This window comes from Panthera onca, chromosome A3 (assembly GCF_046562875.1).
Source record: "Panthera onca isolate mPanOnc1 chromosome A3, mPanOnc1 haplotype 2, whole genome shotgun sequence".
Lineage (NCBI taxonomy): Eukaryota > Metazoa > Chordata > Mammalia > Carnivora > Felidae > Panthera > Panthera onca.
In genome coordinates this window covers 78,930,913-78,946,655 of record NC_138341.1, presented here as the reverse complement: position 1 = coordinate 78,946,655, position 15,743 = coordinate 78,930,913, and the positions used below count along the sequence as shown (strand labels likewise).

The window sequence follows — 15,743 nt, the reverse complement described above, 5'->3', positions numbered from 1 at the left end:
AAAGAGCAGGACTCCCTCCTGTGGGTCCACCACAGTCCATTCACCCCAATGCCCACAATGGCTTTTCCTCTAGGCACCTGCTCCCTCGGGGACTGCCCCAGGACACAGTGAGCTGGGCTTGTTTATGAGCTGAGGGGAGAGTGTCCCAAAAGCAGATAAATGAGCAAAGACCTTGCGCTCACCAAGTCTTCCCCATCCCCACTGTCTCACCCTCCTCTACCTGCCCCTCTGCTCACTGTGACATGGCCTTGCCTCAGCCCTTGCCAGAAACTGCTCTTGCAGTCATCAAGAACGGCAGCTGCCAGACACAGGGAGCATTACCGTCTTCCCTGGGACACCTCCTGACCGGGCCCCTGATATTGCCCACTCTCCCTGAAGTGGGTTCTTCCAGCTCTGCTCGCACCTCAGAGGTCTCTGCTTCCTGAGCTAGTGGCCTCAGCTTAAGGTGGCCCCCATCTGTCCCTGAGCATGATCTTCTTCCTGGTTTCTGGGCTCAGTAGATGGAAACACCCCCTCACCACCAACCTGGAAGCCTGTTATTCTCTCCACCATCTCTCTCATACCCTGCGTAACTACAAACCACACCTTCCATTTCACCACTGAAATAGCCCTCCAGTCTGCCCCTTCTTTACCCGTACTACTCCTGCCTGACCCAGCTCACCACCTCTGGCCTGGACTTTCCAACAACCTCCTCATCACACTTGTCACCCTCATATCTTTCCAGCACATGGCCAATAAGTGAACCACTTAAAACGTAGATGAGATTGTGTCCTGCTCTACTCAAACTTCTTCGATGTCTCCCACCAGCAACCACATTTGCTAAGTGGGGGTGACCTACACCTATGTAGGGGTGATTGGTTTCCAGAGGCCCAACAGGAAGATGGCACATCATCCTAGCGACCAAATTCCCTTTACAGCAAGTGCTTTAAAAACCCACATGAATAAGACATGTTCTAAATTCTAAAACACACATGCCACATGGATGTAATGATACAACAGGGAAGATTTTCACCTACTAGTGGAAGGTCATTACACATGCCCAAACGCTCCTCCTCTCCAGCACACATAAATATGTGCACACACACACTTGCACACATGGGCACATGTGACTCTTCCCTGTTGCCTGGTAGGGGACCCTGGAGGGAGTTTACAAGACAAAGGCCTTTAGAATCAAGGCATGGCTCTCAGCCTGGCATACAGGCCTCTCTAACCTCACCGCTGCCCATCCTGGTCTGGGACCCTGGCCTTCAGCACCCCCGATGGTTTGTCCCCACCTGCATTTGCTCAGGCTTATTGGCTTGAGATGCCAGGTCTTTCCTTCACCTCCTCATCTGACCAACTCCTACTTACTCTTCAAAACCCAATTTAACCATCAGCCTCTCCAGGAAGCCCTCTCTCACACCCTCTCCCTGGGTCTCCTGTTAGGACCCCTACTCCCTGTATTCATCTTCATCCTTGTGTCCACATCTCTCTCCTACCAGCCCAAGTCTCTTGAGGACACAGACCACATCTGGCTCATCTTTGTGTCCCTAGCACCAAACACAGGGCTGGGTATATGGCTGCATCTGAAGACTGTTGGCCAAAAGAAGGAAGGTATGACAAAGTCTACGCAGCACTCAGAGCCTGAAGAGGGCTAAGGACATTTTCTACAGCACCTCACAAGAGCACTCCAGCCACCCCGACCCCCACGAGAGCCAGGCATGCACCTCTCGGCTAGTGTCTGCTGCTCGTTGATGCCCACATTGAAGAGGACGGGCTGCACCCGCAGCAGCATGCCGCTCTGGATCTCCCGGGGCAGGGCGTCGAACAGGGGGCCCGGCAGAGGGATCCGCACGTTGAACCCATCACTGCAAAACAGTGGAGAGAGCCAGAGGATGGGTGAGGGCTGGGACAGGGGAGAGGCAGGAGAGGAGGTAAGTGAGAAGAGGAAAACCAAGCTGGCCTCGATACTGGAGTGCAGACTGGCCGTCCAGCTCAGTGGTTTCCAAACTGCTGGTCATGAACATTTACAGGTCTGTGAAATTAATGTGGAAGGCTAGGATCAAGATTTTTAACTGAATGAAACAGAATAAAACAAAAATGAAAGTACATCACATGTAACGAACATAAATTAAAACACAGTGCTAGTTCTGAGAATTAAAAAAAAAATCTTTCTACCGATTTCCAGTGATGACGGGCAGCATGTCTGTTGATGCATTAGAAGTGGCCTGAGTGACTTTGAAGGTCACGTTCCTCAGGTCCATGATTCCAAGGCTCATGTCCTCCAGCATGGCCAGCTCCTCACCTGGATGCGAGAGACGGATGGAAGGAGGTCAGGTGGAGGGGACCTGCCCCATGGGCTCAGCACAGCCACAGAGCTGTGGGAGGTGATGGGATCAGGCGTGGTGTGACGAGACGGGGACTGTCTCAGCCTCTTCACCAGCTGACCCACTTCTCCATGGGGAAAGGCAGCTACTGAAATCCCCCGCGGCCACATTCAGCAGCTCGGCTGGTGGAAACATGCACCACGACTCACAGCCCTCTCTGGTGAGGGGAAGTGTGGGGCAGAAAACTGGCATGTATGGAGTCTCAGAAAGCAAAGCTGGCACTTTAGAAATGGACAGAGACAGCAAAACAGCACACTGGGGCTGGATCCCTACACTCCATAGTGCTTGGCATTTACTTGACGTCTTATAACTCTAAAGACCGACAAATACTTCTAAAAAGTTATCCATTTTTATCCTCTCAGAATAAAAAAATGAAAGTAGGAAGAAGAGTCTTTTTAGAGGACAATTTGGGAATATCTATGAAATTTAAAAATATTCCTGCCCTTTGACCCAGAAACATTCCTTCCAATAATGTAGTGGCTGCAGAAATGGGCCGAGAGGCACACACAGACTTGTGTGTGGAGACCTATGGCAGCACTGTTTTCATAAGAATAATTCAGGGGCGCCTGGGGCTCAGTTGGGTGAACATCCGTCTTCAGCTCAGGTCATGATCTCGCGGTTTGTGAGTTCGAGTCCCACGACGGGCTCTGTGCTGACAGCTCGGAGCTTGGAGCCTGCTTTGGATTCTGTGTCTCCCTGTCTCTCTGCCTCTCCCCTGCTCATGCTCTGTCTCTGTCTCTCAAAAATAAATAAATGTTAAAAAAAAAAACAAAAAACCTTAAAAAAAGAATAATTCAGAAGCGGCCCAATGTCCCACAGGAACATTGCTTAAATAATTATCATCCATCCTCAACCAGAAGGATCTTTGTAACAACCAACAACAATAAAACAAACTATGGATGTGTGTGTCTGTAACTACATAGGACTTTTATTTGGTTCTTGCATATTTTGATGATGTTTAGATTTATTTTCATCAGCATGCGCAATTAGAAAACTATCTGGGAAGAAAGAATGGGAATCACACACGTCTGTACTGCCCAATACCCCCAGGATCCCGGAGGCATAGGGTGTGTGGGAGCCCCTGGAGCCTCACCATAGGTGCTCAGCAGGCTCTCGAACTGGGCCAGCAGCCCAATGGTGTAGAGCTGGCGCAGGAAGCCATCATCATGCAGGCAGTTCCTCAGCTTGATGATGAAGCCACAGATGAGAGCAGTCAGCTGTGGGGGAGACACGAGATGAAGCGGCTGTGAGGGGGACAGACACCTCCTCACTAAATGGCTACCAGCCTGTGCCTTGCCCTTGGCCCTGAGTTTCTCCACTTTCACGGCTCTGGCTGGGCCGCAGCAGCACCTCTTCCCCCTCCATGTGGGGTGTGGGGAGCACTCAGCTCTGAGGCCATGCGGGGCAGAGGCCATGGGGAGGGCACACAGCACTCCAGGCTTGCCACTCCTATTGCTCCCAAAGGCTGGTTTGGTTTTGGCTAAGCTTCCAACCTGAACTGCCTGGGCTTCCTCCTGGGCTAGAACCTTCTGGAAGCCTAGAATTAATTTCCCACCGTGAAAAGGTCCTGTATACTCACAGATTCATACCAGCTCTGGCTGGAAACTGAAGTGATCATAACAAAGAACGGAAGTGAGAGACAACACGGTCACTCTGCAAGTTACCTCAGTGGGAGATATTCTGTGGGATGAAACAGGCCTCACAAGGATGGGCCGGTGGACCTGCAGAGAACCAGCCTGACCTTCTATCACTGTTCACTTTGCTTTTGGTAACTCGCATCTACCAAACTCGTGACATTCTCCAAAAGAGAACAGAAATTATCACAGCAGTTGTGCACAAGCAGCAGAACTAAGGCACTGACAGCAATAATCGTGTCTCCCTCACTAAACTCCTTTGTAGGAAAAAAGGTGGCAAAGAGGCCTGTGTCATGCACAATGCAGCATGCCTCAGGCTGGAGCCGCGGATGTGCCCAACCCACCAGTGCCACTTCCATGGGGAGGAACAAGGGTGGACTCAGACCCTCTCCTAAATACAGACTTATCGAGTAGGATTCCTCCCTCCATGTTGAAATCTAGACCTCTCTAGTAAATAACTTCAAGAGCCACAGGCAGGTGGAAGTATTGTCAACCTTGGTTTTTTCAGGGTGAAGCCAGAGAACAAGTTCCTAAGCCTGTGTTTTCTGAGGGTGGAGGTGCCCATGGGCTTCCGTGCCACTCCCGGGGCTTACAGTTTGGCAGAAGACCACATCCCGGCGGTACTGCAGGCTCAGGTACGTGGCTATGGTGGGAGCGCTGTCCTGCATGAGCAGGAAGACCATTGCCTTCTTGGCCTTGTCACTCATCATGGCCACACAGTCTGTGAGGGTGGTCAGCAGGGGGTAAAGGGCCTCACTCCATTCACCTGGGCACGAGAAAGGAGACGTGTGAGGAGGAAAACTTTAAGAATTAGGTTCTATAAGTTTAGCAAGTTGCCTGACCCTAACCCTCATACTGCCCCCCTCCCCCTCCCCACCCCTTCTGCATCTTGTATCTCTGCTCGGCCCAAGCTCCGGCCCAGAACTGGCACTAAGTTCTGCCTGGAACCAACCCAGTCTCCAACCTTCTGGCCTGAAGCTTTTCCAGTAAACAAAGAGGGGACCTACTGTGGGACCAATGATGTAGGCCTTGTTTCCCTAACCTACTGTGGGCTATATACATAAATGCTCAGGATGATTCCTTTTGAGGAAAAGACAAAAAAGTTTCTGTGAGTCATCTGCAATTCACCACTGTTCCTCCACCCAGGGCGAGAAGGGCACCCAGAAAAGTGACCTGTTATCTTGCTTCTCTTGACCCAGGTATTAAGGCAAAAGCCCCCATCCTTCTAGAGCAAAGGACAACTCCACCCTTGCAGAGCCAGTGTGTGGCTGTGGTACATTCTCGCTTTCCACGTCTGGAGGAAAGACCGTTTGTTCCACATGGTTTCCCGTGTTTTCAGCTCTCAGAATATCCCCTGCTTCTGTGCTTTCTTCCCCGCCCCCAAACTCCCTGCCCGCTACCCTCTATTTCTAGTTTAGTTTTCTCTTAGAGGTATTAGGAAATTGTGACCCTGTACCAAAACAATTTTTTTTTAAAAAAAAATAGAACCTCAGGGTAGAAAAACAGAGTCAAAGGTATTTTGGGCTTTGGCTCTTTTTTTGCCTCCCTATTTAGAAGGCATTTAAAAGAGAAAAGACATGCCCTCATCAGTTCTATTTATAACAGGTCACCAAGCCCAGAAAGAAGCATTTGACTGTCACCACTGGGTGAGCCCACCACAGCAGAGGCTGCGCAGGCAGGGAGTGGAGCCCAGGCAGCACACGGCACTCAGGATGAGGTGCGAGTGACACCACACCCACAGACGTCACCGCACTGGGGAGAAAGGGTAAGCTCTGTCTTAGACAAACAGAGTCCAAAACCCTGAGTGAAGGGAGACGAGCTTCACTCTCTCAAACTGTATGGGTAGCACTTTGTTGAGACACAGATTTAGAGAAATGCCTAAACCTTGCAAAAGGACTTCCCTATACTCAGTGTTCAGTTGAGGCAGATTTTCAAGTACGTGAATCCATTCAAAGTCTGGAAATGATCTAACTGTGTATGCAGGCACACCGTATGTGGACAAGGATTTATATCTGTAATTTAAAAAAAAAAAAAAAAAGGCAGGCTTAAATTTAGAAAGTCTATAGCAGGAAAGGTCTTAGCAAAGAACTCATGGTGACAGAGAACACTGGACCGAGGAGTGGAAAATATGTGTCCTGGGCCCCAGCTGCCGCTGAGCAGTGCTGGCCATGGACAAGTCTCTTGACCCCTTGGCCACGTGAGTCCTTTTTAGTAAAATGGAAGAGCTCTGCTGGATAACATCCAAGTCTCTTTCTTCCTCTGAAAAATCTCAGAGGCCATGTTTTTGTTTCTTTGAAGAACTCTGTTGCATGCAAGTTATATTCAGCAACGATCAAAAAAGACAATGGCAACTAAATTTTCATAGCCAAATAATTGGGGGAAAGGTAGACAGTCATTAACTGAGAAGTAAATGCTCTTAGAGCAAATGCTGCCGGTTTTACTTTGCTTTTCCATTAACGTGCAGGTACCTATGCAATTAATATGCAAATTATCATCATTTTAATCTGAAAATGATCAGAAAGTACAAGTGGTCTTAGCTGACTAAGCAAATCTTCTCCATGCAATACTTTTTCATTTTACCTGCTTCTCTACTTCTCTTTCAAAAAAATCCATTTAAGTATGATGCAGTTTTGTTACATTAGGGGGGAAAAACTCTGAAAAAAATTGGGAATAAAGGAAGAATGGTTAAGAAGCACTGGGATCTTGTCCTGAAGAAAAGATGTGGGTCTGGATGGGAGAGGAGCCTGGCATCTTCCCAGAGGAGGGCTCACACACGCCTGGATGGCTCCAGAATTCAGTAAGAGTGCCAGCCACTGTGTACATAAAACCAACCAGTGCTTTGGGGCTCCTGGGTGGTTCAGTCTGTTAAGTGTCTGACTTTGGCTCAGGTCATGATCTCATGGCTCGTGAGTTTGAGCCCCACATCTGACAGCTCAGAGCCTGGAGCCTGCTTGGGATTCTGAGTCTCCCTCTCTCTCTCTCTGCCCCTCCCCTGCTCACACTCTCTCTGTCTCTCAAAAATAATAAATAAATATTTTAAAAAATTAAAAAAAACCTGTCAGTGCTTTACCTGTTTCCTCATTTAATCGACAGAAAGAATATTAATAATACAGGTAAGGAAACAGGCTCAGAGAGGTTAAGTGTCTTCCCAGACACAAAAAGAACTGGCATTTGTATGTGTCTGACTGACCCTAAGCTCCATGTTATTTTTATTGTGTCAGGTTGCTTCTGCCAAATAGAGAGTAGGGGTTGAGGGGGAAATAAATTTGGGGGGAATATGAAGAAAAATTATAATTAGAAACTTCCAGACAAAATGGATTTCAGGGACAGTAATGAGACTTCTACCAGGACCTAGCTTAGTAAAGGTATCTGGGATATTACATTTGGTGACGGTGTCATATTCTGCTCCCTTCGTCGAGAAAGACTTGCTATGAAAAAAAAAAATCAGCCCAACTAAACATTGTCCTTAGTGATGCAGCTGATTCACTTCTGGGTGGGGAGGGGGGGTAATAAGCTCCTTGTCTAGTTGACAGTCTGTTAATGCTCACTGACTAGTGGTCAATCCATGGACCATGCTACTTTGGATAACTTTGAAGAGTTTTTTTTCAAATCCATACCCTGCTTTTGCATTTTTTTCCCCTCATTAACAGAGGAGGGAAGGAAGTTGGAAAGGAGGGAGGAAGATTGAGAAAGAGTGAGAGAAAAAAATGTGTGTGTTAACCAAGATAAAATATGGCTCTCCAGGAAAAGCCAAAGGAACTCTTGGCAGGGAACCATTTTAGTTCGCTGACATTAACTGTGGACAAGCCACCAGCGCTTCTAGAAATGACACAGCTGATATAAAATTCATGGTGCTATGTGAGCTGAGAGGGTTCACTAAAACTGACAGAGAGTTTGGTAAATTCCCAAATCACCAGTTCGCTGTACTCTAGATATAACACAGGTATCCTGCTACCTCACATTTATATCCAGTCAGAAATATGCAATCATCAGACCGATTGGGTAGCTGGTTTTTTGGGTGTAAGCAAAAGCATATTATTTGGGGGGTCTCATGCTCACTCTGGGAAACCCACAAGCCACAACTAGGAAACTCAACATGAACTAGAGCAGGGGTCGGCACACTTTTTTCTGTAAAAGGCTAGATAGGAAGTATTTTAGGCTTTGAGGATCATGGGGTCCTTGTCACAACTACTCAATTCTGGCATTGCCCCAAAAGCAGCCATAGACAATACATGAATGAGTGGACATGACTGGTTTCCAATAAAATGTTATTTACCAGAGCAGGCAGTGGACAGGATTCGGCTCAGAGCTGCAGTCTACAGACCCCTGAACTAGAGCCATGCACATTGACTTCTACGTGCAAATGCAGCAAAAAGATTCCGTTTTTAGCACTATCTCCAACTGAAAGCTGCCAGCAATGCCTACTAAGAATTCTAAGCTGCATCCAGACTCGGGAGAGAGGATGCTGTGTGATTATGAATACTGCAACACTTGGATGGCTACACCCCCTCCATGTAATGCTCACATGCTTCACAAGTTCAGGTGAAATCATAGGAAGTACCATTTACAAATATGTACTGTTCTGAATCAGGAAGCCCAATGCCCTCACGGATGTTAATCATCTGGAAAGGTTACATGATGGGAAAGTGAAAAAACTGCATGTGGTTGCCTGCTTCAGGCCACAGTCCCCAGCCCAACTGGTCCCTCACCAAACCTAAGAAAAGTTGCTACGTGTCTCAAATGAACAAACTCCTAAAATATTTTCCTAACTCTGGAAGCACAGGGGAATCTTGGATAATTCAGCTACAAACACTACCTGAGGATTATAAAGACATCTGCAGAAGCCTTGAACAGAAACCACGTACCTGGGCTGGATTCGTCAGGAGGGGGGCTGCAATCTGCACAGAAATGGAGGGCGACATGGATGATTAAGGAGCAGCACAAAGTTCAAACACGAACAACTCAACGCTTACAGCAACTGCATCAAGCAGCCGGCAGTAAGGAGGCTCAACTGAACACAGAAGAGGTCGGAGGCCTGCCTGCCTCTTCCCCCAAGAAGTCCCACGCAGGCGCGGGGCTGCTCCGACGCAGCAAAGCCCTCCTGGTGGTAAACACTGACCGACTCCGTGATTCGTTCATTCATGTTGCTAAGACTTCAACATAAAATGCTCTTCAGGACGAGCAAACTAACATATTACAATGTGATAAAGTGCCCACACTGATCACATTGTATGTGACGGAGCCCATGTTGGCTCACGGCATCTAGAAGCACACTTGTAGTGAGAGAGACTGACCAGCAAATTGATCATCCCCAATTCAGAGCCCACTGCCCTGACTCTCGAGTGGAACCTGGGCTGCAGACTGACTGCTGAGACCCCAAGGTGAGGATCCAGCGATGAAACCAATATACCAACCAATGTCTATGCCAATCTTTAAAATTTAAACCAAATTTAAAACGTCTACGATTTGGGGAAAGACTAGAATTATAATGTCCCTCCAGGTGGCTCAAGGAATGCCAATTTTAATTCAATTTCACCTACAATGAATCGCATTTCAGCAAGTGAAGTACTCATTTCAATATTACATTTCCCCTGAAAACTCTAAAATTCCTTGGTTAACTGGGCGTGCCACTGGAAAAAAACAAGTCTGAAAAGGGTCATTTATTTTATGTCTTCAGGTGGGTGGTTTCAGAGCCCCATGAATAGCTGGAACCAGCTTTATGGAGACTTTATAGTCTGGATTGTCCAGAGGTAGGAGTGCCAAGGGATCCTTCCTCTCTGGTCACCTTTGGCAGTGATTTCTTCAACTGGCAAAGGGAATAGAAACAGAGCAAAATTAAAGGCTCCTGTGACTTAAAGATTTCAGCCTCTTCATTAGAGCCCAGATATCCTGAGACTACCTATCTAACAAAGACAGAAACCCACAGCAGTGTGCAGTAATGCAGAACAGTCATTCCTGTTTAAACCTCTGTCCAGCTAATCAGAATTACTCCAGGCCTTGAAAAAAAATACAGATTTCTGCCTCCCATAACCCTTCCTCCAAGATTCTGGGTCTGAGTGAGCAGGAAGGTCCAGGAGCCTGTTTTATGATCTTCTGTGGTGATCCCAAACGACTGGGTTGTGGCCATTCCCCAAAAAAGGGCACCAGGGGTTAAACCTGGCTGGGTAAATTCAATCTTTCAATCAAAGCAGGAAGTGTGTGTGTGTGTGTGTGTGTGTGTGTGTGTGTGTGTATGTGTGTTGGGGGAGGGGTCTCCTCTGGTACTCTTGTACCAGTGACTGGTAACTTAGGCCATGGAGTCCCCTGAGATTTGATTAACACATAATCTCGAGGGCATACAAACCTGAGACCCCGAGACCCTGGTCCGGGGTGTGAATGGCTCTTCAGCAATGAGGAGAGGATGAGAATGTGTGCAGAGCAGATAATGGAAGCCACCAAACGGGGAGGCTGCGGGTGGTGGTTCAGAAGAGCATGGGGCACTTGTGCGGAAAGCGGGAGAAGGAAAGAGGCTCACGGAGCCTCTGTGGTTCCAGCTGGCAGGGACTTGTCAGTGGGTCCCGCAGTGATCCGTGTGTGCCAGGCACGGCTCTGATGAGTTCTGCAGGACAGCAAGCTAGAAGGCAGGGCAACTCCTTAGTAGAATATGAAAACCAAAGACCTAGGACAGGGTACAGAGCTAGAATGAAAAGTGATGATGCCTTTCAAAGAGGTATTCATATATAATAAGCTGGTGTGAACACAACCTGCTCATTAGGCCAAAACCACTACCCCAGGAGGTTGCAATGGTCTAAAAAGTCATGGCAGAGCTGAGGTCTGGCCCTTGAGGATAAGAGACTGAGTAAAATAAACAGCTTGCAGGCTCATTTTTTCTGAACCTCCTGATCACGCCCAGGTCTGAACAGCTTCCTAGGAATGTTCGAGATTTTTAAATTAAGGATCATCCACAGTTAATTTAGTGGCAAACGGTTTCATATGTTTCTTTGAGTACTGATCAGCAAAGTTAGCCTCTCTCAAATGTATGCTTCATATTCCCATGATCACAACAGAGCTGATCTGCATGGCAAATACAAGTCATGCCCTAAATACCATAAATAAATGCTCATTTAAATAACTTTAAAACTGCATTTAAATGTGTCTACATTTGACCAATACAGTATGTGCCTAGAAAGAAAGTGACATTTAAGTTATGGCTATGACAGAATATCTGATTAAATAAACTATGTCTGGCATTTTTTAAAAAATCCAATAAATTACTCTTTTTATATCTGCAGGAAAACTTGAAAATTACAAGCAAGACTATATTGAAGAGAAATGAGCAATGAGCTTTCCAATTTTTTTTTTTAAGCACAATTTACATTAAAAAAAATGAAAAGACAGACAGGACAAAAGAGCTCCATGAAACCAATCACAGGTTTGGGGAACTGAAACTATAGCCCTTCACAGATGGAAGGGGTGGAGGATGTGAACACTGTTGAATCAGAGGCTCAAGTGAAATCGCGCCCTGGAAACAGACTGCAGGCAGATTGCGAAGGTGAAGGGCATCTTACAAATGAAGGATTTACCAAGAGGCTCTGATAAAGGAGCATGGTTCTGCCTAGAATGAAAGTTGTGCAATTTAGAAATTAAAAGTCCTCACTGTATGAAGCCTAAGCCTGGCACACCCTACTAACTACAGTTAGTAGGCCCTACTAACTACTAACTACAGTTTAACACTCCCAAAGGTCTGCAGCCAGCTCTCAGCTGCCTGGCACATAACCCCACCCCCATCAGCTCTTACAGGAAAAGGTGGCAGGGAAAGGTCCCTGAGTGGCAAGGATGTGCCTATTTAGAAAGCATGCAGCCCCTGGCTTTAGGGCTATATGCAGGACAGAGTGGCTGATTATGCTCCGGGTCTCCACAGGCAGAAGACGGTTTCTGAAGCATGTTGCTTCATGCCAACGTCCTACCATCTACTGAGGGCACTGCCTCGGAGGTGGTGCTGGACAGAGGAACCTAAACTCAGCTCCAAGAACAGGTGCCGCCATCTGACTGAGTTACCAGCAATTCCCAAGGCGGCATGCCCTGCTGGAGAAGAGCATGCCCAGCCAATGACAACCAGACTTTAGACAAGTGTGCTGAGCCTGCTAACAGCTCTCATCCAGCTGTGTCCCTGCATGATTCACCTTTTCCTTGATTCTATCAATTCCCAATTCAATAAACAATCTCATCAGAAAAGCATCTGCATCTCTGCTTCCTTCAGGTTCTCAGATTGGTTTGCAAACCAGCAAAGCCCAGGAGCACCCCCTCACTGATGTGGCAATGAGACCCAAGAGGGCCTTCTGATTCTGCCTTAGCCAGACATGCAGATTCACACGTGGGCTCCAGGGGCGTGGACTACAGGAGCCTCTGCCCTCATTGCCCGCTGCTCCACACAGTGACCTCTGGCTCTGCCTGACAGCCCTCCCTGCAGTCTGTGTGGGGGAAGAGGTCATGGAGTCAGACAGACAGACATATGCAGCGTGAGGTGGAGGCAGCGTGAATGGGAAGCGTGGATGCATACGCACGTGTGGTCAGGCGAGGATGGCATGCAGCAGAGGAGATGGTGGAGGGGCATGGCGAGGAGGGGACATCATAGAAGGGGTCTTCCGGTTTGATCCAGTAGGCGTGGCTGTGCTGGTTACCTTTCTTGCTGGTACAGCTGCCTGCGCAAGGGAAGACATCCTCACAGCCCTCGCCATGCAGGCGCTCCTTCTGCAGCAGCTTGTCCACCCGCTGAATGATGCACTCCAGGCTCTTGTCTACGTTCAGCCACACTTTCTCCTTCCAAACCAAAAGGGCCCATTTGGGTCAGCTCTCCCAGTGGGAAAAACAGAACAGAGCACAATCTACCCACCCCCACCCCTGGTGCCCCCACACACTGATTCCTCTGCCCTGGGCCACCAGGATCATTAAAATACCACGAATTTAGAACATCAAGATTAATTCAAAGTTCTCCATTACCGTTGCATTTGCTTTTCAAAACACAAATCAATGTACTGCGCTCATTGTTTTTAAAGCTGGGGACACGTTTGCTAATAACTGTCACGGAGGCCAGCTAGGACTTCCCAGTGCCTTCCAGAGCTGGCAGAAAGGCCACAGGGCCCAGGGAGCCAGTGCGTCCGCTCCTCTTTCCACCACACACCTCCTACAACCATCAAACACACGAGACTGAGGGAAGGTAATGGAAACTGCTGATCACTTCATACGGGGGAAGTGGGAAAGCAGTGAGGCAGGGCTAGCAGTGATTTGCAGAAACCCACGCAGAATACAGGACGCCAGGTCAGGGCTGGAGGAGCACTTTGCTGGTGACTAGTAACTCAGTGCCTCACAGAACACTGCCTCCAAGCAATAGTCCCAACAAAAGGCAAAAACGGCCTGTGTGATGTGTTGCTTCCACAGGAAAGACAGATGCTGCTCTCAGGGCCACTCCGTCAGGAAGCAGAATGCTCTGTGTGCAATGTCCGGGTGCATCTCCAGACTCCTCACTATCCCCCCAAATACAAACGGCCCTAGGAGGGCTGGCTGCAAGCAGAGCTTTGAGGAAGCAGGAGGCCTTGTGAGGGGAGAGGCCTCCAGCAGGGCAAGGGCTCCACAGAGAACACTGCCCCCTTTACAACCAGGTCTGACACCAGTCGGGCCTGCAGCAGCCCTGCCCCTCAGATGGACACAAGGTGTGAAAATGCCATCTCTTTCCATAAATCAGGCAGCCCTCCAGAAAAGAGGTGTGGAGCACGTCTACGAAGCAGCTGACATGTTAGGCACTTCCGGGTGGGGAGGAGCAGGCAAGAGGCTCTGAGTTCTTCAACCCAAGCTCAGTAGCAGAATAAGGGCCACGAGCAGCAGACTCACCCACTCCTCCTCGTGCCAGTCCACTTGCAGAGAAGACCGGCTATTCCTCCCCGTCCACCTGGCCATGAGGGTGTCCTGGTCGTTCCTAAGCATCACCTGCTCCTCCTCACTCGATGTCGGGGAGGCCTTGGAGGCAATGTAGTCGGGTCGCGCTGCGTTCAGTCCGTGGATGGAGTTGGCCAGCAGCTTGCAGTCGCACACGGTGACCAGCTGCCGGGTCTGCAGCATACACAAACCAAAGCTGCTGAGCCCCCAGGTGAGGGGCTGCAAGGCCGGTCCTCTCTAAGGGCTCAGAACTGTCCTGAGACCCAGCTGCATACCCTTCTCCATAGCGCAAGAGCCCTCAGGACGGCAGAGTTTAAAGGCTGCCACGTGAGCAGTTTAAAGGTTCCTACAAGAAGTCTGGAGGACACAGAGAGAATGGACGGAGGTCGAGGAACCTCTGACTTTCTTCGATCCCTGCCTGCCTCTGAGCCTGACAGGACTCCAGGAAGGGCCTGAAGAGAGCCCCGGTTCCTTGTCTTCACCGACTCCCTGAGCTGTCCACTCTGGTTATAGGGGACAGGTCTGACATTGGTTCGCTGACTGAAGTCTTATCTTTTCTGCATCTAATCCTTGAAGCCCTGGGCTCTGAGCAGTGGGGAACTCAGCACAGCATTGTGGTTCTGGGGAATTCTGTATGCAGAATTCTGTATGCTCATAATTTTCCTTCTGATAACATCATCTTTCTTTTCTAAGTGGATCTAATTCCCAGCTCTCAATCTTTTTGCTAAGTGAACACATGTGAAGGATATAGCACATTCTGATCAGGAACAGCATCTCACCCCACCAAAGTGGGTGAGTGGGGAAGTGTGATCAGAATCTGTGTGTGTGTGTGTGTGTGTGTGTGTGTGTGTGTGTGTGTTGAGAGACTGAGTAATTTGAAAAAGCATCATCCATCAAGATGATCTGGTGTATCTAATCCCCCAGTTTAAACCAATATTTATATATTTTTAATCAGGATCAAATTTTGGTTAATTAGAAAACAGCTTACTGTTTATATTTAGGCCAATGAAGTTGTATTTTCCTTATTGTATGTTTGTGTAATAATTCAGCTTCTTTTTTCAAATTCCAAGTCAATAAAAATGTGGCAAAAAACATACTGAGTAGGCAGTTGCTAAGAAAGCTGTGGAACTATGCCAGATTCAACAATGAACCCCATGGATTTGAGGGGAGACATATCTGCATGAAGTAGCAGCTGGAAGTCACATGCTCTGGGATCTGCCCTTGGCCTGCCCCAACCAGTTCTGTGGCCACAGGCAAATCACCTAACCTCCCAGGGCCTTTGGGGGAACCAAACCTGAAACTAGATCTTCAAGGTCATCCCAATGTCACCCTTTCTGTGGACACCTCCAAGCACACATGGGGTGTCCCAAGTGTTTCTAGAAACCCAAGGGAGCCCCCATCCCACATGCAGCAGGGTAGTCCCTCCTACCTTGTCTGCTAGAATGGCGAGGGTTCTTTCAAGACCTGTGGCAGACCTGTCCTTGGCTGCCCTGGAGAGCCGCTCTGCATAGTAACTCACTTGGGTTTTCAGGGTATTGATCTGGGCAATGATCTCCTTGGCTCTGATGATGTCCTGTGGTATGTAGATTATGGACTGGCAGCTGGATGGTGTACTGTAAAGGATAAAAACAGATTCTAAGGGCTTTCCTCAAATGTATGAAGATGGCAGCAGTATCCCAACCCTAGCCCACAACCAACACAAAGTTAAGTGTTCTGATTCTCAGGGATGTTCTCCTAGGCTAGTCTACCTGTGCAAAAGCACATCTCAAGAGATTTCTTCTGTCCATATGGTAGAAGCCTTAAAATATTAAAACAATGAAGTCTTTTATCT

At 48.2% G+C, this 15,743-nt stretch overlaps 1 protein-coding gene across 16 annotated transcripts in view; it reads right to left on the bottom strand.

The window, feature by feature from the left end:
• Window positions 1-15,743, bottom strand: part of INPP4A (inositol polyphosphate-4-phosphatase type I A) — a 150,701-nt gene that overhangs the window by 34,464 nt on the left and 100,494 nt on the right. For 9 of the 16 annotated variants that reach the window (XM_060608092.3, XM_060608082.3, XM_078444402.2 and 6 more), the window contains 8 exons: window positions 15,342-15,525; window positions 13,868-14,086; window positions 12,544-12,799; window positions 8,866-8,898; window positions 4,594-4,766; window positions 3,460-3,583; window positions 2,158-2,284; window positions 1,707-1,847 (listed from right to left, as the gene is read on the bottom strand). In XM_060608092.3, the coding sequence (XP_060464075.3) occupies window positions 1,707-1,847; window positions 2,158-2,284; window positions 3,460-3,583; window positions 4,594-4,766; window positions 8,866-8,898; window positions 12,544-12,799; window positions 13,868-14,086; window positions 15,342-15,525 (1,257 nt within the window). The remainder of the gene's footprint in view (window positions 1-1,706; window positions 1,848-2,157; window positions 2,285-3,459; window positions 3,584-4,593; window positions 4,767-8,865; window positions 8,899-12,543; window positions 12,800-13,867; window positions 14,087-15,341; window positions 15,526-15,743) is intronic. The other 7 variants (XM_060608157.3, XM_060608174.3, XM_060608186.3 and 4 more) reach the window with 3 other exon arrangements.